The following is a 21,564-nucleotide window of genomic DNA, read 5'->3' as shown; positions in this document are numbered from 1 at the left end:
AGTAGGCACAGTCTTCAGGCTCGGGGCAAGTCAGTCTAGATAAGCTCTCTTGTTTCTTTTTAATAGTCATGGTGAAAAAAAGCAACACTAAAAGCTCAATTAATATAGGAATGTCTTAACATAAAAAACCTCAAGGAGATCTGTGGAACTTCACGTTAGTTTCTGCTTTTGAGGCGCTAGAAAAGCACATCCTGTATGGAGAGGGGAAGTGTGTACAAACAAAGCAGTGCCCTTTAGCAACGTGTGAATGTCAGTCTTGAAGCTTCTTTGCTGCTGTTGCCCCCACTCTGTCCTAGCCGAGCTGTGAGAATGAGGCGTTACCTTTACCTCCTCTGCAGCAGAGAGGCGCTGTCCCTTGCAGTTCCAGATAAGTGCCTGGGACTACGTGACAGCGCTCAGGTCTACAATGAACACTTCTAACTGAGTGGGAGGGAGGGAGGGAGTGGAGGCTGTCGGGGGAGCCGCTCAGGGCACAAGCAGGACAGAAAGAATTTACATTAAGTAATAGGTGAAAAAGAAGAGCACTTCGCTTCTTTTTCTGGAGCCTGTGCTTGGCTCCCTACCCTTGTCGCCTAGTTTTCCCCCCTAATATATACATGGATCTCTTTAATAGCCGCAACATGCTCCAGACTTTACCTCATGCTATTTAATTTCTACCAGCCAGGACATAATTTACTGTAGGTTAAATGAAGCAAGCAGCAAGGTACAGTATCTGATTCTTTCCCTTCCTTTCTCCGTCTTCTCTTTCATTCCTTTAGCTGCATGGTGGTTATTTTGTTACAGCTTGTGATAGCACGTCTGTGTGTTTGTATAGACATAAAAAATGTTAGATTCCCCCCCTTTGTTCTGCATCTGGGTGCCAAGCAATGTACTGCGGTTGTGACAGTGGGAAATTGTTAGCCTTGTGCTGACTTTGCGAGAGAAAAAAATGATGATGGTAGTGAGAATCATGAATCGTTTCGTTGCAAATGATCAGAATTCAAGGCTTAAGGTGCCCCACACGGAGCGATTTGTGTAATCACTGGGATAAGAGAAGAGAGGTTTGTGTGTGTGATTAAAAGGGGGGCTATTAAACACTTACGCAGAGAATGAGGCGCCACCACATTCACGAGACTCAAATCAAAAGCAGTTTTTCCTCCTCCATTGCGGCGGTGTGAACCTTTTGTCCCCCCCCTTTTGATGTTCCAGCAAGACAGAGTCTACACCGGCACTGTCTATGGAGCATTCCCACCATTATTAAGAAGAGAGCTGTGCTTTCCCTCGAGAAGCTGTGTCCCAAGTCTCCTCTTAGAGCAAGATACAGTCTCTTCTACTTGTGCAGGGGTGACCCCTTTTACCACCCTTGTTTTGTATGTTCATTTCGCACCAATTGCATGTAGTGTCAAAGCTTGCTACCACTGTGCAAAATACAGGGATGACCAAAATCACCGACCCCCAGAGCAACATGTATTCGCTGCCAGAATCTACAGCATGAACATGAATCAGAATCATGGGTTACAGATTTGCATTCTAAGCATGTCAAGGGCGTGGGGGAAGGGAATGTTTCTGTACAGTACATTAAAGCCATTAATCATGCTGGTTGCAGGCCCTGCATCCAGCCCACTGATCTTCCTAAAAGCTTTTCCTCTGCGGTATTTGTTGCTCATTACAATGTAAGCAAATTATCTAACGTGTGGTGTGATGATTATTTTTTGTAAAACCGCCCCATTATAGAGTCTGAAGAAGCTAAAGGTCCTTCCCACCCACAGGAAGACCGAATTGGGTGCTATGCAGTCAGACCCTCCCACTCCCGGGCTCTCGATGGCTTTTGAAAGTGCCAATCAAGAGGAGTGCCATAAGAGGGCAGTAGGCCAATAATAATAACAACAAAAGGCAACAGGAATTGGAAGGGGGAGCTGGGCTAATTTCTTGCTCTTTGTGCCTTTATTATTGCAGAGAGCTGACAAGCAGAGTCATTGAACTCCTCCGTCTGCTTCCTCCGTTCTTCCTCTGCCTGTAGAATAAAGAGAATCAACACTCTTCTGTAGTAAGAAAATCACCTTTAAACATTGAATAGACATACATACCAAAAAGTAATACAAAGACTCACAGATGAAGTGTGAAAACTGTACCAAAAAGGTGAGTGCTATTTTCTTACGACTTTATGCATGGGAAACATTAAGTAGTTTGACTCCACCCCCGGGTCAGATACTCACTTGCTTGATCTGTTACATAATGTGAGGATCCTTTGTGTTTCAAGGGGTTTCCATTTTTGAATAAGTAAAGCAAGTCTGGGCCGCTGGAGGGGCTTAACTTTATACCGCAGGGCAGGGCTAAGTTGCAGCCAGTGCACAGTTAAGTGACTTGAACTTTTGTATATATTATATCTGAGACGGTGGTGCAGTAATAGAATTTGGTTATAGATTACCAGGTCACAGATAGCCACTACACAGTGCATACTTCCAAATGGGCTTGCTTCTTGTAGTCTACCTTACTGATACCATTCATATAATAATTTATAAACTGTTTTTTTTCCAGGAAAGGTTTAATTATATTTATTTCTCTGGGCAAGTTGTGATGGGAATGACATTTAATGTAACCTACTGATGCTGATTTTTTGTATGTGACAAGATCTTTTATGCAATTTTCATTATATTCTGATTACATTTCAAATGGCTTGATGTGACTATTTTATGGTACACTATAGTGCAGGGGTGGCCAACCTGAGCCTGAGAAGGAGCCAGAATTTACCAATGTACATTGCCAAAGAGCCACAGTAATATGTCAGCAGTCCCCCATCAGCTCCCCGCCCCGCTCCCAGAGCCTCCTCCCGCCCGCCTGCTGCCCCGCTGATCAGCGCCTCCCCCTTCCTCCCTGCATCTCCTGATCAGCTTTTTCGTGGGATGGAGGAGGCTCTGGGGGGGAGGAGCGAGGGCACGGCAGGCTGAGGGGAGGGGGCAGGAAGCGGTGGAGTGGGGGCAGGGCCTGTGGCAGAGCCAGGGGTTGAGCAGTGAGCACCCCTCCTCCCTTGGAAAGTTGGCACCTGTAGCATCAGCCCCGGAGTCGGTGCCTATACAAGGAGCCGCATATTAACTTCTGAAGAGAGCCGCATGTGGCTCTGGAGCCACAGGCTGGCCACCCCTTCTATACTGGTTGCCATATATACTGCAGTACATTTCTCCCTGCTCTCTTTCCTTATCCCTGCCCCCAGTGTTAAAAATACACCCAAAGCTGTAAAAGCCAAGCAGGTGAACTTCCCATCAATGTTTTCATTGTAATAAACATGTTGGGAAAATGTAACACACAATCTGAAGTCATAGACCTAGTTAAAAATGTTTTTTGAGCAGTGTTTTTTGGTTTATAACACACATTTCTATGATCTCTTTCAGGAATGTAGTAAAAAACAGAAAAATGATGACAAGCAAAATACATCGGTTGATCCACTGAGCACGAATGATGAAAATGAGGAGGTAATGTTCCTTTTTTTAAATCATTTTATTAATCTAAGGTATATTATTGCTTTGACTTTTATCCTGCTCTGTTCTGTGCCCTTTTTTCCTTTGGAAAAGAATAAATAAATGTTAGGATAAGCTATACACAAATAAATATATGCACTGTACTTATAAACCAAAGTCCTACATGTAAGAACTATTCACAGAAAATAATCCAGAAGGGAGCTGGAATAGGTAGAGCCCTGCAAATCCGCGGATATCCACTTTATAGCCACAGATATCCGTATCCATGGATATCTGTGATACGGATATCTGTGGAACATTTTTGCAGATCGCAGATGGAAACCGATCCAAATTTTATATCGAAAGCTCTGCAAATCTGCAGATATCCACGGCTATCCACTGATGCAGATATCTGCAGATCATTTTTGTGAATCAGATGCGGATACAAATTTTCTATCCACGTGGTGCTCTAGGGATAGGGATACAAACACAGGGTTTGGTTTTTCAAAAGTGCTGAGCACGTAGAACCCCAATTAAAGTCAATGGGATACGTGAGTATTCAACACCTATGAAAAGCAGGTTTATTATATTGACGATTTCTTAAGGATGAAATTGAAAACATAGCATTCAGTGAAGAGCACCCACAAGATAATTTCTTTCAGTGGCTTTGTAGAAAGAGTTGAAAAGGCTGAAAATGCTTCCTTGAATCTTAAAAAAAAAAAAAAGGTTTGTGCCTGTTTTATTGTATCTCAATCAAGCTTTTTTTGCATTTTTTACTCCTTCAAATAACCGTGGTTCATAATTACCAGAATGACATGCAGCTGATACTTACCAACACTTAAAATGACACGGTATCTCCCTTCCCCCCCCCCCCCCCCCCGAAAAAAGCATCTTGCATTTTAAGGGCCTGATCATTCAAGGGGCTGAACACCTTTATCTCTGAGTGAAATCCATAGAAGTTTAGGCTGCTCGGCATCTGACGTGATCGGGTCCAACCCATGAAATCGTTACTCCCATGAGTGGTCCAAATGAAGAGAATGGAATACTTGAGTAAAAGTTACTCACAAGTCAGAGTTTGTAGGATCAACTCAAGGCAAATGCAATATACAGGAAAACAGTTTCCATGCAAAAATTGATCCTACAGATTTCTTATTTGTGTGAGTTACTTTTGAAAGAAAAGGAGGAGGGTGCTTGGCACTTCAAACCACACAAAAGTATGTTCTAACTATAGGTGAAAGAGGTAATGTTGCTATAGGTCTCATACTTGGTTTGCTAAATTACACGGAATAACACTTTTCGTTTGAGAGTTTGCAAGGGGTCTGGAAGTCTCTCTCTCCTTTGCAGAAGTTCCTCCTCTCTCAAATTAACTAACAAACAATGTTCCATCCATAAATCATAGAATCCTAGAACTGGAAGGGACCTTGAGAGGTCATCTAGTCCAGTACCCTGCACTTAAGGCAGGACTAAGTATTATCTAGACCATCCGTGACAGGTGTTTGTCCAACCTGCTCTTAAAAATCCCCAATGATGGAGATTCCACAACCTCCCTGGCCAATTTATTCCAGTGCTTAACCACTCTGACAGGAAGTTTTTCCTACTGTCCAACCTAAACCGCCCTTTCTGCAATTTAAGCCCATTGCTTCTTGTCCTATCCTCAGAGGTTAAGAAGAAAAATTTTTCTCCCTCCTCCTTGTACCAACCTTTTATGTACCTGAAAACTGTTATCATGTCCCCTCTCAGTCTTCTCTTCTCCAGACTAAACAAAACCCAATTTTTTCACTCTTCCCTCAAAGGTCATGTTTTCTAGACCTTTAATCATTTTTGTTGCTCTTCTCTGGACTTTCTCCAATTTGTCCTCATCTTTCCTGAAATGTGGCACCCAGAACTGGACACAATACTCCAGTTGAGGCCTAATCAGTGTGGAGTAGAGCGGAAGAATTACTTCTCGTGTCTTGCTTACAATACTCCTACTAATACATCCCAGAATTATGTTTGCTTTTTTTGCAACAGTGTTACAATGTTGACTCATATTTAGCTTGTGATCCACTATGACCCCCAGATCCCTTACAGAGCTGTCATTCATATAATGTAACACAAAAACAATGCAACTTTGGGGCCAGATCCTGCTTGCCATAGACATGGGACTCATCTTGTTTAGGCCACTGAGACAGTTTGCCTGACTCAAGTGATCACGACATGACCTTTCCTTTGTTTTGTGCCCTTAATAAAAACTGTCGCCAACGTTTTCAGACTTGGATGTCTGATGTTAATTATGTAAATCCATATTCAGCATTGAAGAAGCCTGAGAAGGTAAGTACTGTGAAGTTAATGGATGCAATGCTCAATGCCTCTGCAAATCAAGCCACTTCAGGTGCCTAAATATGGATGTTGGTTAGATGCTTAACTTTAAAATTCTGAGTTTGAATTTTTTTGCCACTACTGTCTTCTGAACGATACTACACAATATCTCAAAATGCTTTGGCATATAATAATATAGTTTAATAATGACAGGGGGCAGAGAAATCAAGAGATACTGAACAGACCATTTTCTAATTTGAAATGTTACACACACACACATGAGGGGGACAGTCTTGTGTTTTTAACAAAATAACAGAACTACAGTTGCAGTTTAAATAAGTCAGTGCAAAGGCCCTGAAAGTTAGCTTATCCAATCTCCTTTCATTTCCAGAAAAATGAATTCCATAAATTGGCTGGTGCTAAAATATTCCTTAGTGACTGCCTAGCTTGTGACAACTGTGTGACATCAGAAGAAGGTGTCAGGATTTTCCAGCAAAATCAGAAGGAACTCTTTCGCATACTCAACCTTAACAAGGTAAAGTGACAAAGCATGCAGGAATTTGTGTGAGAGGAAGGATGTGAGATAGTGACTAAGCAGTTTCAGTGATAACTAAAAACCCTTGAATAGTATAGCAGTTAAAGCACTACATCAGTGAAAGTAAGATCATGGCTGTAATCTAAATTTTATGAGATGTATTCTGTAAGGCATAAGTAAGAAGCTGTAGGGCAAAGCACGATGATTATCTCATAACTTCAATAATAAACTGTAGGGTGTGCAGTTATAGTGTTGTTAAATATGCACTTCTCGAGTGTTGGAGGCATTCTGGTTTTTGTGATCATGGTGAAAGAATGAGATAACAATATGCACAAGGTATGAAATTATCAATTATCAAAGACCTGACTGCAAAAATTAGAGAGAATTGTCCCATTAGTTTCTAGTATGTGCTTTAAGGTATGAATGATACCAGGCACATTTGAAAGGTGTGTATTCAGAAGAGTATCTTTTTGCTGTATCTTGGGTTCTTTTTCTTCTTGCAAAATAAATAAAATCATAGCTTCTGTCTGACACGAAGACAGTGCCATTTTATTGTTAAGGTTGGTTCTTTGGTAGCCTTCCTAATACACACAGTACTTGAGTCTGCTGATCTTGACATTGACTTAATGATCTACCACTCCAGACTATTGTACTCTCACCCAGGAGGCAACAGCTACTTTAAAAATTTTATTTTTAATTTAAATTGATACTGCTCTCTCCACCTATTTGATATATGTAAGGATTCCTCCCAGAATATTCTAGCCAGTTTTTAGGTCTGGTTTGATTCTATAGCATGATGTGGTTGTATAAGTGTGAGACAGACAAAGATTTAAATGTAGCAGAATCATTGCTTTCTTCCAGTTCTAATTTCTATTAAGTCATCTGGTGCAGGATTTCTCTATTCCTGTTTTATTGCTTGTGTCTTTTAAGTCTTCCACTACTGTTGGTGAGGAACATACATGACAGGCAACATGTCCTAACTAAAACACAAAGTGTACATCTTCACATAGATGACGTCATCCTCATCAGAATGTTACCTTTGCACATCAGTCTTTTTCTTCAACCAAACACACTTGATTGTGCATATATAGCATTGCTGGGTTGGTTTGTTTAGGGTCCAGTCCTGCTGAATGCCCTCAATTCCTGTTGAAGTTAAGGCCACTGGGCATCTCTCAGGATCACATCCTTAGTTTGAAGGATCATATTTAAAATGTCAAATCTCCGTGCTCCTGTAAACCTTAATCTAAACACCTATATTTGTTTCTAAGCTCTTCCCATATTTTGGGAGCATTATGCTTCCCTTAGTTATCAAAATCCTGTAAGTGTTGATTCTCTAACTCTCCTTACTTGCTTAACAAGCCACGGATAGGGTTGTCCTGGGAGGGATGGAATTCCTTGTGTCATACAACAGCAAACTCTCTATCTGATTGACTCTCAACATTGACAGAACCAGAAGGAAATTCCATTCCACTCTCTGTAAGAAGGATGGTAGTTGCTTCATTGGGGCTTTCCTGGTATGTTTGTTTAAAGAGTAGGAAATTAGAGGAGTGATTCTTGGGGATGGGAAGGGAATGAGAAGGAGAGGGATCTTATGCTGTTGTAATAATCCACCTGCATGCTTTGTTTATTTTCCAGAAATGTGATACCTCAAAACACAAAGTGTTGGCAGTGTCTATATGCACTCAGTCATTGCCTTATTTTGCTGCTAAATTCAATCTCTGTGTAAACGATGCAGCCAAGAGACTCTGTGGTTTCCTCAAAAGTCTTGGTAAGTTCTGATTTGTTATTACACTGGGAGAACACAGCAGGGTTATCTTGGGTTTCTTTCTTCCCTGGCAGAATTTTGCAGCACTCCCCAGTCATAAGAGACTGTTTTGCAATTGTTTTGAAAGGGTATATTCTAAGTTATTTGTTGTGACATAACAGTGCCCATCCCAGAAATGTTCTTGAGGTAGTGCAGTAGGGGTTGGGAAGAGAGTTTAAGGACACTGTTGAGGTATCTTCTGTAGACGTCTTTAAGTCACTTTTGTTTCTAATGACTCTTCAGAAGCTTCACACTGAAATCTGTTTCTTTAACAAATTGTTTTTCCTCCATCACACATGCACATGCTTGTAGTTCTATGGCCAAGGTCTGGACTATTGACATTGAAACTGAAAGTATGTCTCACTACAACCAGAGATGTGACTGCAACATGTGTAGACATCCCTGAGCTAGCTTTAAGCTAGCTAATTTGGGTACTGATAACATTGAAGCTGCAGCAGTATGCACTTCAGTGTAGGGCAGCTGTCCGAGTAAGTACCCAGGGTCCTGGGCGAGCTTGTATAGCCCACACTGAAACCCATGCTGTCATAGCTTCACTGCTATGGGTATCCGAGCTAGCTAGAGGACAGTGGGTTTATTTCTTTCCTGTTAGAGGGGCTGATAATCCTGATTTTAGAAGAGAACTATAGTTCTATGTAGGCAGGAAATTGCAAATGTGCAGGAGTAGGGTGACCACCTTTTCACAAGGCAAAAGCAGGGGGCCAGGGTGCCCAAGAGCAGTCCCCGGCCCATGTCCCTGCCCCCTGGGGCATGCCACCAAGGGCAGGTGGATGGTCTGGGGCTCCCCACAGTGGCCTGAGCTCCCTGGAACTATGGCCCGACTCCGGCTTCCAGCCTGGCCAGGAAGTAGGGCCTTGGTGGGGAGAGGAGGAGTAGGTGGTGGGGCCTTGTGGCAAGGGGGACCTAAGACCCATCTCAGCCCCCCCACCGTGAAACGGCTGGCGCTTCTCCTGAGTCTCGGGCAGGCGTGGAGCGGCACCACAAATCCAAGACAAATGCTGTCTCAGAGTCATTCAATCCAGGACTGGGACTTGAACTCTGCATTTCAGAACTGCCCCGGCCCCCCACCCAATTCGGGACAGACGGTCACCCTATGCAGGAGTGACTGATTTGGAGAGCAGCTGCATCCTCCTCTATCTTCATCACTGTCAAAGAGAGCTCCTACAAAGTACTTTTTCAGAGTTCTTTTTACCCCTATGTGACTTAAACTGGAAAATATATGTAGCAGGAGCAAAAATGTGTGCTGAGAGTGCTGTGGAAATACAGGGACCTAAGTCCTTATTTGCTGTAACTGTCTGAAGACAAAGTAATTTTGGAAAGGAATGTTACGAATTGTTTAAGAAAGAAGCCAGTTCTGAACCATCTTGCAGCCCTCTAGGGGGTGTGGAGTGTCATTACTGGGCCTCCCTGTAAAGGGCCAGTGTGATGTAAGGAAAGTAAAACTATTGACCCATCTGTCAAGCACTGCAACATGTGAAATTTTGCCAAGTGGAAGCAGAAGAAACCCCCAACTGTGAGTAACTGTTTTGAAAGAAACTGGGAAGTTTTAGTTATGGAAAAGATAACAGATTATTAGAAATAACACCAGTGACTGTCAGTCTAATTTCCAGTCCATGGGGGAAATCCTGGCCATATTGAGGTCAATAGAAGTTTTGTCATTGAGCTCAGTGAAGCCAGAATTCCCCATATACCTTTATTGAGGGGAATTTTACCCCTCGTGCTATCAGACCAATCATTTGAGAGTTTGAGTGCTGATAATAGTCTTAGAAGTTCTGCTTCCTTGTTCCTGTTCACCGTTGTTTCAACAATCTTCTCCAAGCAGTGTACAGTCTCTTTATTTGATATTAAAACTATACTTTTTTGATGTCTCATATACTATGTGCTCCTAACACTTGCTATACGTATATCATTTTGCTAAAACTTCCTCTTTCCTATAGTTTTTCCTACTTAAATAATAGGGAAAAGAAGAAGCTTTTCCTCCTCCAAGATCTATGTCATAATTTTCCACAGAACAAATGTTATAAGTGTGTGTAACTGATCTGTGTTTTTTCCCATTAATAAGGGAAATAATTATCTGAAAGGAACACTATAAGTATTGGTGGACCCCAAATTTATTTTAGATTGTTTACATTATCTGGGAATACATTATACTAGGTACAATGGTATAGATAATATTTTACAGCTGTATAGAATCACACTGACAGGTAAATAGATGGAGGCCTTTGGTGATATACAGAACATTTTGCAGGTATTTATAAATATTTAGGCAAGTGCATCAGTGGAAGGTTGTCCCATTGCGGGATATAAAAGTTTGTATGCCCTCAAACTGTTGGTTATAAAAGAATGTTCATAGTTTGAGTCATTGCCAGCAGCCCAGTTCTGCAACAGAGTGTAAGTGTGCACTAAAGGGCAAACTTTCTATAAGGAAACAGATTTCCTTTTGAAGCTTTGAAGGGAATCATATTATTAACAAGTGAGCAGCTTTTTAAAAATCTGTGACACAGACAATGTGCTTTCAGATTTATGGTTTTTGTTGTTAAAGTATGCTGCAGGTGTTAAAAGTGTGCCCAAAACTGGAGAGCAAGCAGGGTTTGCGCATTGTTTCTTAGAGTTTTTAAAGGTTACGTAAAAGTCTGGAGATGGGAAAGAAGGTCTGTGAGATGCAAAACACTCCAGGAGTTAATTCATCACATATTCTTGTCCTTTTGTTTCTTAGGGGTGCATTATGTATTTGACACCACTATAGCTGCTGACTTCAGTATCCTGGAGAGCCAGAAGGAATTTGTGCAGCGGTATCAACAGCGGAACCAGGAGGAACATGCCTTACCAATGTTTGCCTCTGCTTGTCCTGGTGAGAAGTTGAGTCCCTAACTCTGCAGCATTGTACAGTCCCCCATTTATCACTATAGAAATAAAAATAGTGCAGTTCTAGTAGGGTATCTTGTAGAGCATAAGATTTTTGGGCTCTGTATTTCAAGGATTCTGAATCTTACAGCACACGTCCTCCTTTCCTGTATGTAGTAATACTTGGCAGCTATAGCACTGTTCAGATGCTTTGCAGACATAGAGCTAGATTCAGATCTGAGTTAAACAGGCTGCTGCGATGACAGAAAATGTGCCTGGAGAGCAGGGGGTTTGGTACCACATGACACACGCAGCTTCTCCTCTGCCAGGGAGCTGGCATAGCCACAAAAGTGGGCAGTGTAGATGGGGAGAGTGTGGCCAAGTTGGAAATGAAATGTGCTGTATCACTGGATCCCCTAGGCAATCTGACATAGGGGTTCTCATATGGAGTCCCAACTGCAACTTAAAGCTGTTGTCATCCAGCAGAACTGTGAGAAAGATGAGTAGTGCAAGTACTGCCTGCCCTCCCCTGAGTGTGAATTCTACCAGGGTCTGTTGCACACTGCTGGTTGAGGGAAGCAAAATTGGTACCTCTCTGCACACACCATTAACTAGTTAAGTTTCACATTCTCCCTGTGAGAGAGGCACATATTATTTAATTTTATAGATAGGGAAACTGAGGTACAGAAAGCTTAAGTGTCTTGTCCAAGGCCTCAGAAGGAGTCTGTGCAAGGATTAGCACTTAAGGAGTTCCTAGCTCTGAGTCATGTGCTTAGACCACAGCACTCTCCCCACTACATCATTCTTCTCTCACTGTGTGGTTTTGGCTCCGCCATTCATTTCTTTGAATTAAACATTTCCTGTTGAAAAGCACCATTAAGAAAAATGTACTTTTACTAAGTGCTTTAATTAGAAACCATGACTTCCATTAACCCATGCAAAGTTTTTAACTTGTCACTGGAGTATGGAAGGAAATGATTAAATGAAACTATGTTCATGTTGACGTGTGAGATGGAACAATAGTTTTAATGTTGAAGGGAAGCCATCAACTTGAAATACCACACTTCTCTCTGAGAAGTGTATGCCTTGTTACAGGGAACACCTACCATTACTGGAAACAAGACAAGTTAAAGGGGACAATTTTTCCCCCAGTTTGTTTACTTTGTATAGTCAGTTATGCTATTCTCCTGTTTACTCAGTTAGCTAGTCATTTTAGTCCAGTTCCTCAAAGGAAGTTACTCATCTAACTCAATAGCAGTAAGGTGCCTAAATACCTTTAAAGATCTTGCTGAAAAATCCTTTATAAACATCAACAAAGGAGCAGAAAAAGCTTTCTTAGCAATAATTGTTGTACATTTCAGGACATGTTGTTTAAGCGGAGGTACTCCATCAGAAAATGGATTTTTTTTAAATAGTTAATTTTAAACTAGTTCAAGTGGGCAGTGTTCCTCTAAGGAAATATTACTACAAAAGAGAGATGAAGGATGGTTTACAAACACAGCATGCTTTCCTTGGAGGGTTGCCAATCTCCATAATCTGCCATTATCATTTAATGTAAAATGTGTAGGCATATAATTTTGAATAGATTGTTTTCTGGAAAACGATGGTTTTTAAAATTATACTCTTACATTTTATTGTGTAAAAGTAAGTATCTTTGTCGGGTGGATAACTGTTGTATATTCTCTGCTGGATGTGTTGAACATACACTTCTAGGGCTTGCATGTATATGTCAGGAGGAGAATACCCTTTAGGTTTGTCTGTTAGGGAAAAAAGGGTTCTAGTTTGTTTTGTCTCCTGTGTTCAGAAGCAGATGTGCCACATGTTGTCTTTCCCTACAGCTTGTAAGGTTTAAACAAAAAAGCACTCAATTTATCTTGTTACTCATGATTTAATTAACATTTAGAGGCCAGTCCAACTCCCATTGAAATCAGTGGCAAGATTCCCAAATTGACTTCATTGGGAGTTGGATTAGGTTCTCAGAGAGTATGGTGGGCTTGAGAATAATTTCCCATAAGTGTGGTTTTGTGTTAGAATTGAGCCAGAGGAAATTTGTTTTCCCTCATCTACAAATCAGAGATGATAATACTTATTCACCCCAGAGGGCTATTATGAATCAGTCAATTTGGGGGGAGGGATAGCTCAGTGGTTTGAGCATTGGCCTGCTAAACCCAGGGTTGTGAGTTCAATCCTTGAGGGGGCCATTTAGGGAACTGGGGTAAAAATCTGTTTGGGGATTGGTCCTGCTTTGAGCAGGGGGTTGGACTAGATGACCTCCTGAGGTCCCTTCCAACCCTGATATTCTATGATTCTAATTAATGGAGGGCACTTATGTGCTTATCTACACTATAAAGTTTGGCACCTTCTTTTAGCAATGGCACAACTGCATTGGTGCTAGCTATTGTGTAAGTATTAGTGGAGACACGGGTCAGATGTTTTCAGCACCACTGCTGCAAAATGGGAGCAAAATATTGTGGTAGACAACTCTGTGAGTGCAGGTTTTGTCGCCATTCACAACCTATAGAGGGGATACCTCATGCTCAGTTGCTTTCTACATGTATAGTAAATAAGTTCAACTTTATTTCAAATGTCTGGGTTTTTTATTTTCATTCTATGAACCTCTGATATAAATTGGTCCCAGAAGTTCTGTTTGTTTAAAGGGTGCATTCCTTTATCTCAATATTGGTTTAAAAGTGTTTTGTACACAGAAGATCAGTCCAGATTGAGGCACAACAGTTTCACTTCTGTTTCTTTCAGGGTGTAGTTCTCCACATAGTGAACCATTGCCCTTAAGTATACAATGACTTAGTGATCTGTGATTCAAACTAATGCTCTCCTCTGATTATAAGGCTGAAGAGACCATGATAAAGGGTCATCTTTTGTGGATGCATTTTAATCTTTTTATCATATGAGGTTTCTCTGCTTTCCTGTTGAAACTATGAGGATTTCTCATTTTACTTCTGCTTTTATATCCCCTACTCAAGACTTGGCATCACAACAAATCAGCCATTTGCCTGATAAGACTAAACTATCCTTTAGCTCTTGTTGATTTTGTTCCTTAAGTGGCCAGATTGGTCAACATTGAGTGACATGAAGCACTCCCGCTTGGAACTGATCTGCTGTTCCCAAAACATTCCCATCCTCTGCTGACACCTAAAGCAAGCGACTGGGACAGGCAGTTGAATCTAAGTCTCACAAATAGCAGGAAAGTACATTGCTACTAGATGACTGTTCAGGGCTGTTCAAATGTCTTTGGCCCAGTGGGCCAAATTCATTCTCACTGTTTTTCCACTGAAGTGTATGGAGTTATTCTGAAGATAAATCGGGCTCAGTATTTCTCTGTAGTTTATAGCAATATGTAACCACACATTTTTAGACTGTTTTTCATACAACAAATACCACTGAGAATAATATTTGAACTGAGCCGGGGAGCATTTACACACTGATTTGTGGATTCATAGGCCTTAAAAATAAAAAAATAAAAAAAACAGAACTCGTACTTTGAAGCTAATATAAACCAGAAGATGGCCTAGAATTAATGCAAACATAGGAGGAGTCTGTATGGTTAAGTATAAGTGATTCACTCCAGTAAGAAGCAGTCAGTTCTTCAGGTTTCTGCAGATCTATTGATTGATGAGTAGGCAGAAAACAAACTGTGCATGTGTGAAGTGCAGATAAAAGCCTTGTATTGCTCATTCACCAAGGCTACTTCCATAACTAAACAGTGACTAATGCCACTGTGAAGCTGGAACTAATGGAAACTTGTTTGTTTCCTAGCTATAGATACATGGTAGAACAGCACATGAAATAAATCTGGCCTACCTAGCTGGCTGCAGCTGTTTGGATTTTAATGAAACTCCATGGGGTTGTTTGATTTATCATATTGAAAACATTTGGTTCCTGAAAACAAGCTTCCTAGGCACAGCACTGTGATGACTAATGAAAATCATGCCAGATGTTTAAGAGCAAGGGCGTCTGAGAACATTGATCTAGAGTGACATAGTGGAAAACTTCTAATTTAAAATAAGAAATACTTCCTCTTTTTAGAGGCATAATCTGTTCTACAGTCATGTACACAGTATGGGGTGTGTGGGTGTCATATAATTGTTAAAGGACTTCAGATTCCAGTGCTATCAGTCCAACTTTTATTCCAGACACTAAAAAGAAAAGGAAAATCAATAAATGTTCCACATTTTTTAATCTGACCTTGATTGTGCCAAGGTGAGACCTATATAGCACTGGTTGGAACCAGGCATAATGAAGGTAAACACAACACAAACTTCTTGTTCATAGCTCTGACACGGCACCTCAGTCCTGACATGCAGATCCCTTAACTCATCCAGCCCTTGCTTCTCTTGAGCACAGATGAATAAGTGTTTGCTGTGGGGAGGGAAGTTTGGGGGTGTTTCTGTGGCCTGGTCTACACTAACCCCCAAATTCGAACTAAGGTACGCAACTTCAGCTACGTGAATAACGTAGCTGAAGTCGACATACCTTAGTTCGAACTTACTGCGGTTCAGACGCGGTCCACACGCGGCAGGCAGGCTCCCCGTCGACTCCGCGGTACTCCTCTCGCCGAGCTGGAGTACCGCAGTCGACGGCGAGCGCTTCCGGGATCGATATATCGCGTCCAGACCAGACGCGATAAATCGAACCCGGAAGTTCGATTGCCAGCTGTCGAACTACCGCGGTAGTGTAGACCTGGCCTGTGATGCAGACAAATGCCTGTTAGGGTCTCATGTGAAACTGGTCAGTCTCATTGTCTCTTTTTTAACCAGAGTTGGGAACACCAGGCAGGAGGACAGCTAGTGCTCCCCTAATGTGCACATGCCTTGTATAATTCTCCTCATACTGCAAAGGTGTCATGCCTGAAAACCATGGAAATATATCCTGCTCCCTTCTACTGACATACACAGGGAGAAAATCATCTGAGTACCATCCTGATTACAATACTGTCTGCTTTTCTTTGTCCAAGTGCCTGTTTTCAGCTGACTCGCAAGTATAACTACTGTGTAATGTCTTCACTTATAGTGCTGCTTCTATATGGTCCCCAAATCTCAAGATTACCACAGGCCTACAAATATAATGTTTCCTGGTAGCATGTGCTCTGTAGCCGTTGTCTCTCTCTTACAAGCACTAATCTGTTTGGGGATGGAGAACCTGTCTGTTGTGAAGTGGGTGTTGCCTGTGGGCTAAGATATTGCTGCCCTAACATTTCTGTACTGTTTAGTTTTCAAAGTGGCAAAATATAAATCTACCAAGGTAATAGACACATTGTAGGCCCAGTGGTTAGACACTAGCCTGGAACTTGGGAGAACCAGGTTCAATTCCTTGCTCTGTTCCAGGCTTCCTGAGTGACCCAGTCAAGTCACTTGACTCTATCTGTGTCTCAATTTCTCAGCTGTACAGTGGAGATAATAGTGTTGCCCCGCCCCACAGGGATGTTGTAAGGATAAATACATTAAGGATTGTGAGGTGGTCAGATGCTATAGCAATGGGATCAGTAAAGTACATTAGATAGAATGTATCTATTAATATCTACAATAATACACAGAGACTTGGGATGCTTGTGGGTTTTTTTAAGAGGATACAGATAATTGATTTTCATGTATAACCATAGCTGAAATCTGATTTGTTCAGGCTTGCTCCCAGTAATGCAGTGAGTTTTTAGATGATGCTTCATTCCACTCTGCTGTTCTGGAGAAGGCACACTGTACAGTGTACTGGGATACTGAAACTTAGAAAACAGAAGGTTACAGAGTTACTCTACACTCTCTTGAGTAGAATGGAGCAGCATTAGTAAATGGTGATCCAAGTGATGGCTGCCAAAAAATGTTGGCTTATTTCTTTATTATCTGAATCCCCAGTTGAGGTGCTCCCGTAAGTCTGGGCATTCAAGCGGATGTAATACCTAATTCATTTCACAGTGGATTCTAGGTTATAGAATTAATTACCCAGTAGATTCACCAAATCCATTTGTAGACTCCTGTTAGTATCCTTCAGAACAGTAAAGAATTTATTGATGGGGGCCGCTGACATGGACAAACTGCATAGTCAGAGTAGAAATTTGAAAGCAAGTGCAAATTGTGATTGTCTTATGAAATACTGAGGTGAGATTTGTTCTCTCCTCAGTGTGTAGGGAGACCCCAGACTTGTCCAATAAGTGTACAGGGAAAAGGAAAGGAGTAAAAGGAGGAGGAGGGGTGGAAACTGTATGATCCCAGTCTGGGTCCCCTCAGTGCGAAAGTACTCATGGAGCTACGTGTAAAACAGCAGGTGACTCCTTGAAAGTCACTGGATGTCTTTTCATCTCCTGTGGGCCCTTAATACAGCCAGATGCAGGAGCTAGCTCACCTGTACAAGGGTCAGGCAGAGAGCTGCTGGCTGAAGCTTCTCTTCTCTGCTTCTGCTGTACTTGGTTCAGCCAGGGAGCACCAGTGGATACTCCCACCCTAAGCAAGCTGTCTGAGTGAGGGCATGAGGCGGAAGAGCCACCAGAGGAGGAGATGAAGGGGGTAAACAGCGGAGAGCAGCAAAAGAGAGAGTGCCTAGAAGAGAATAAAATGAAACTGAGAGAATGGACTGAACAGAGAAATAAGGAAGGATGGTCAAGTGGTTAGGGTGCTAGTCTGACACTCAGGACACTGAAGTTCAGCTCCCTGCTTTGCAGTAGATCTTTTGCATGATCTTGGATGAGTCACTTAAGTCTCTCTTGGCCATCTGTAAAATTGGATAATAGAACTGCCCTATCTCATCAGGGCGATGGGGGGATAAATACATTGACTAAGGGGCTCTCAGATTGTACAGTAATAAGGAACCACATAAGTACCATTGGTGGCAGCTGTGCCGGGGAGAGCAGAAGAGACCAGTCACCCATCCAACAATCCATAACAAAAGCGGCTCCACCCAAAAGAAAAGTTTGGAGTCCACCAACTCAGGGAGTCTCTGGAGAGAACGTAGCTTCTGTTGGCATTAATAAGAGTTATTGCAGAAATTTCCTGCATGCAGTGGGAGACAAGTCCATCTTCCCTCCCCACTTTTAACAAGAAGTTTCCCATCAGCCCTGCCATCCCATCATGCTGGATTTTTTTATCCCTTTCCTCAAGGAGCCATTTCCATATGTTCTCAACTTTGCTATCTTTCTTCATTCACTGTAATTCTAGGTTGGATCCGGTATGCTGAAAGGGTGCTTACCAACCCAGTGACTCCACACATTTGCACTGCGAAGTCTCCGCAGCAGATCATGGGGTCCCTGGTGAAGGGTTACTTTGCCAGGCAACAGGTAACTAATTCTGCTTTTCACGACTGTTCTAGAGAATTGTTCTCTTGCATGTTGGTTTCTAATATTTAATTACAGATGTCTTACACCTCCTCCCACCCCCTCATTCTTCCTAAACTGTGTGTTCTTACATCTCAGGCTAGATTGTGCTTTGCTGCTATGCAAGTGTGCAAAACAAAGAACCTCTCAATTTCACCCCACACTGGCTGAACATAGTTGCTGTCCTTGTGCTCTCAGTACCTCATGGAGATAGATTTTTTTTCTATATAGAGTGAAATCCTGAGTGACCAAAGTAAAGCTGGCATGCCAAATGCTGCCCACAGAGTTCTACAATACAATCTTTAAAGCAGAGGATATCATGCAGAAACTACAGTTCCCAGCATGCAATGCTCTGTCATCTCAGATCAACCTGAAGCATTTGCATGCTGAGAACTGAAGTATCCATTGGTTCTGAGTTCACAAGTTGACTCTGCCACTAATTTTAGGTATGGTCTGGAGCAAGTCATGTCCTCTGTGTGCCTCAGTTTCCCCATGTAGGGTGACCAGGCGTCCCAATATAATAGGGACCATCCCGATATTAGGGGCTTTGTTTTACATAGGCAACTATACTCCTCCCTTGTCTCCCCCTCTCCCCCCCCAAAAAAGTGCCCCGATTTTTCAGACTTGTTATCTGGTCACCCTATCCCCATACGACAGATGGGGATAATAATACTTAAGTATCTATTACTCCTGGGGGGTTCTGCGCCAAAAAATGCAAAATTCTGCATATTTTATTTGTCAAAATAATGCAGTATAATTACACCAGTTTCAATTGTTTTGGTAATTTATTTAAACTACAATACAGAAAAAAGTCACAGTAACTATTCATCATTTCCTAAACACATGAAAGTCAAGTTACAAACACTTGGTAACTGATACCCTGCATTCCAGTAATCCTGGATTTTCATTTAAATTACATTACAGAACACCAAACAGCGCAAAAAAAAAAAAAAAAAAAAAGTAGAATGTCATTTTAAATTGCTCAGACTTTGACACATGAAAGTCGTACAGTTTTGCTAATCATTGTCCTGGACTTGGCCGGGTACTTTGGGAAGTGCTTGGTTCTGATTGTCCTGACATTTTATTGACTGCTTGATAAATGTTTTATTTGCTGCCCCAGTTGCTGTGACTTGCAGTTAGTTTCAGACCTAATGTGACTGTAAATATAACCTGTGTAATTTTCTGCAATAATATTTTTATCCATGTTTGTCTCCATGCATTCTTGGCCTTTTCACAAAATTCAGATGTGCCCTTTTTATTCCTCAGAACCTATCTCCAGATAAAATTTTCCATATAATCGTGGCTCCTTGCTATGACAAAAAATTGGAAGCACTACGGGAAGATTTTTACACCCCCTTGTATAACTCTCAAGACGTTGATTGTGTTCTAACATCAGGTAAAACCTCCTTTAAATGTCCTCCTATATAAAACGGCAGCATGATTCACCAGTTGTTTGAACTGACTTTATGCTAGGTCAGCTTTTTATTCATTTAGCATTTTGTAGTTGTCAAAATAAGGTTTAGTTTCATCTGATTCTAAAAAAGGACCCTTTCTTGAGTTACTGACTCTATATGTATTGCATAGAGATTGGGTGTGGGGTAGATAAAAGAACAAAAACTGGCTGTGTCTGTGTTCCACTCTCCTTGTCTCATCCAGAGCAATTATCTGAACTTGCACTGCAGTCAACCTTTCTGACAGGCAAAAGCTGTCCTGGCCAGCATTTAGTTTGTGGCTTTGTCCTCCTCATCTACATTCCGCCTGTTAATTCATTAACACATCTCTCCTGGGAGGACTACTCCTTCCAACCTTCTTGCCCCCCAGCAGCTTCAAACAGCTGCCTTTTTTTTTGCACAGAGGGGCGGGGGGAATGGAAGGAAAGGGTTGTCTTTTAAGATTAACCTGCCACAAAAACATTTCTTCCTTTTTGGACAATGTGGAAATTTCTCCCAAATGCCACTCTGCCCCAAGGCTCAGGAGGGGTATTATCTGATACTGGGCCAGTGATAGGTTGAAAGTTATTAATTCATTCTTAAACACTGCCAACGTAGTTTGGTAAATATGTGGCACATCCAGAAATGTCTGGTGATGTGGTATGGAGTAAAGGTATTCTTGGAACTCATATGGGGTGACCCGCAAGACTCATTCATGGCTTCATACGAGGGTTGCCAATTTTGGATCTATTCCTGGAGATTTCATCACCTGATATAATCTTTTAATTAAAGATTAATCTTTAATTCCTGGGGACTCCAGGCCAATCCTGGAGGGTTGGCAACCCTACTTCATACCACACTGTCTATTTGTTTTTGCTTTGTTTGTCTCTCAGCTATCTGCCTTCTTGAAGAGAGAGACTGTGTGTGTACTTTGGTTTGTGTTTAAGATAAAATGTCCTGCATTGCCCTACAGGTGAAATTGTCCAAATAATGGAGCAGAAAAATATATCTATGAAAGAAGTGGCTGAAGTGGCTGTAGACAGTTTGTAAGTAGCTTTCGCTGTGGGCTATGTTGTCATTGTGCCAGTGATCAAATAATGTTCTGCCATACATAGAAGTCACCACATGTATAGTGCTTTTTCAAACAAATAAGCTATTCAAAACAAGAAAGTTTGCATGCACCAAAACCGGACTACACTGAAACCTGTTCACATGCACAGTGCCTAAAGAAACAAGCATTTTTCTTTCAGAGGCCTCTTGTATCTCCCAGTGCATGAAGTGGTAAAATGCAACAGATAGCCCTTTCTAATGGATATATTTTTATACTAATCCAAAATCAATCACCTAAAACAGCAGCCCCTTCCTAAATGGATTCCTCTCTAATTTTTTTAAAAACCTAATTTAAAAGAATGAAACCTGTGCTGTGCCAAGATTGTATGTTCAATAGGCTTTGGTGTCTGCAATGGATATGATTTAAAAAAAAAACCAAGTAGCTGTTATTTGTATCTTTGTGCAGTAGTATTAGATCTGTATAAAGTGGTGAGATTCTGGATTCCACTGAAATGATGACTTGTGTTAGTATTATCATGGGGTCTTTTGGTGTCCACATCTATATCTCTTTTTTTTTTTTTTTTTTTTTTTAAAGCTTTGCTATAATTGAACGTGTCTAAGGGTTAACTACTCATTCCCTCAGGGTGTGTTCTCCTTCTAGTACCCAGCTTCCCACTAGACTGGGCTGGGGCAATTTCTGTGGGGTTTATTCTGTGTTCTGTCATCCCCTATCGTTCAGACCAGCATCTTCACAGTGAATTTCCATTTTTCCTATTGTCTTCATGCAGAATTAGTGACAAGTGAACATCACCTTCTTTGGGAATGGTAAATGTTTT

General features: G+C 41.5%; 1 protein-coding gene across 2 annotated transcripts in view; it reads left to right on the top strand.

Moving 5' to 3' along the window:
• Positions 1-418: 418 nt before the first annotated feature.
• The window catches only part of NARF (nuclear prelamin A recognition factor), a 29,989-nt gene continuing 8,843 nt past the window's right edge, over positions 419-21,564 (top strand). Inside the window, exons 1-9 of one of the 2 annotated variants that reach the window (XM_065415128.1) lie at positions 419-703; positions 1,936-2,118; positions 3,369-3,449; positions 6,124-6,267; positions 7,903-8,035; positions 10,806-10,940; positions 18,094-18,212; positions 19,515-19,644; positions 20,652-20,724. In XM_065415128.1, coding sequence (XP_065271200.1) covers positions 2,092-2,118; positions 3,369-3,449; positions 6,124-6,267; positions 7,903-8,035; positions 10,806-10,940; positions 18,094-18,212; positions 19,515-19,644; positions 20,652-20,724 — 842 coding nt within the window. In that variant the 5' untranslated portion in view covers positions 419-703; positions 1,936-2,091. Of the gene's footprint in view, positions 704-1,761; positions 2,119-3,368; positions 3,450-6,123; positions 6,268-7,902; positions 8,036-10,805; positions 10,941-18,093; positions 18,213-19,514; positions 19,645-20,651; positions 20,725-21,564 lie in introns of those variants that run through there. The other variant, XM_065415129.1, reaches the window with a different exon arrangement.

Source organism: Emys orbicularis, chromosome 13 (assembly GCF_028017835.1).
Source record: "Emys orbicularis isolate rEmyOrb1 chromosome 13, rEmyOrb1.hap1, whole genome shotgun sequence".
In the NCBI taxonomy this organism is placed as follows: Eukaryota; Metazoa; Chordata; order Testudines; family Emydidae; genus Emys; species Emys orbicularis.
The sequence above is the reverse complement of the archived record's forward strand: the minus strand, read 5'-3'. Positions and strand labels throughout refer to the sequence as shown.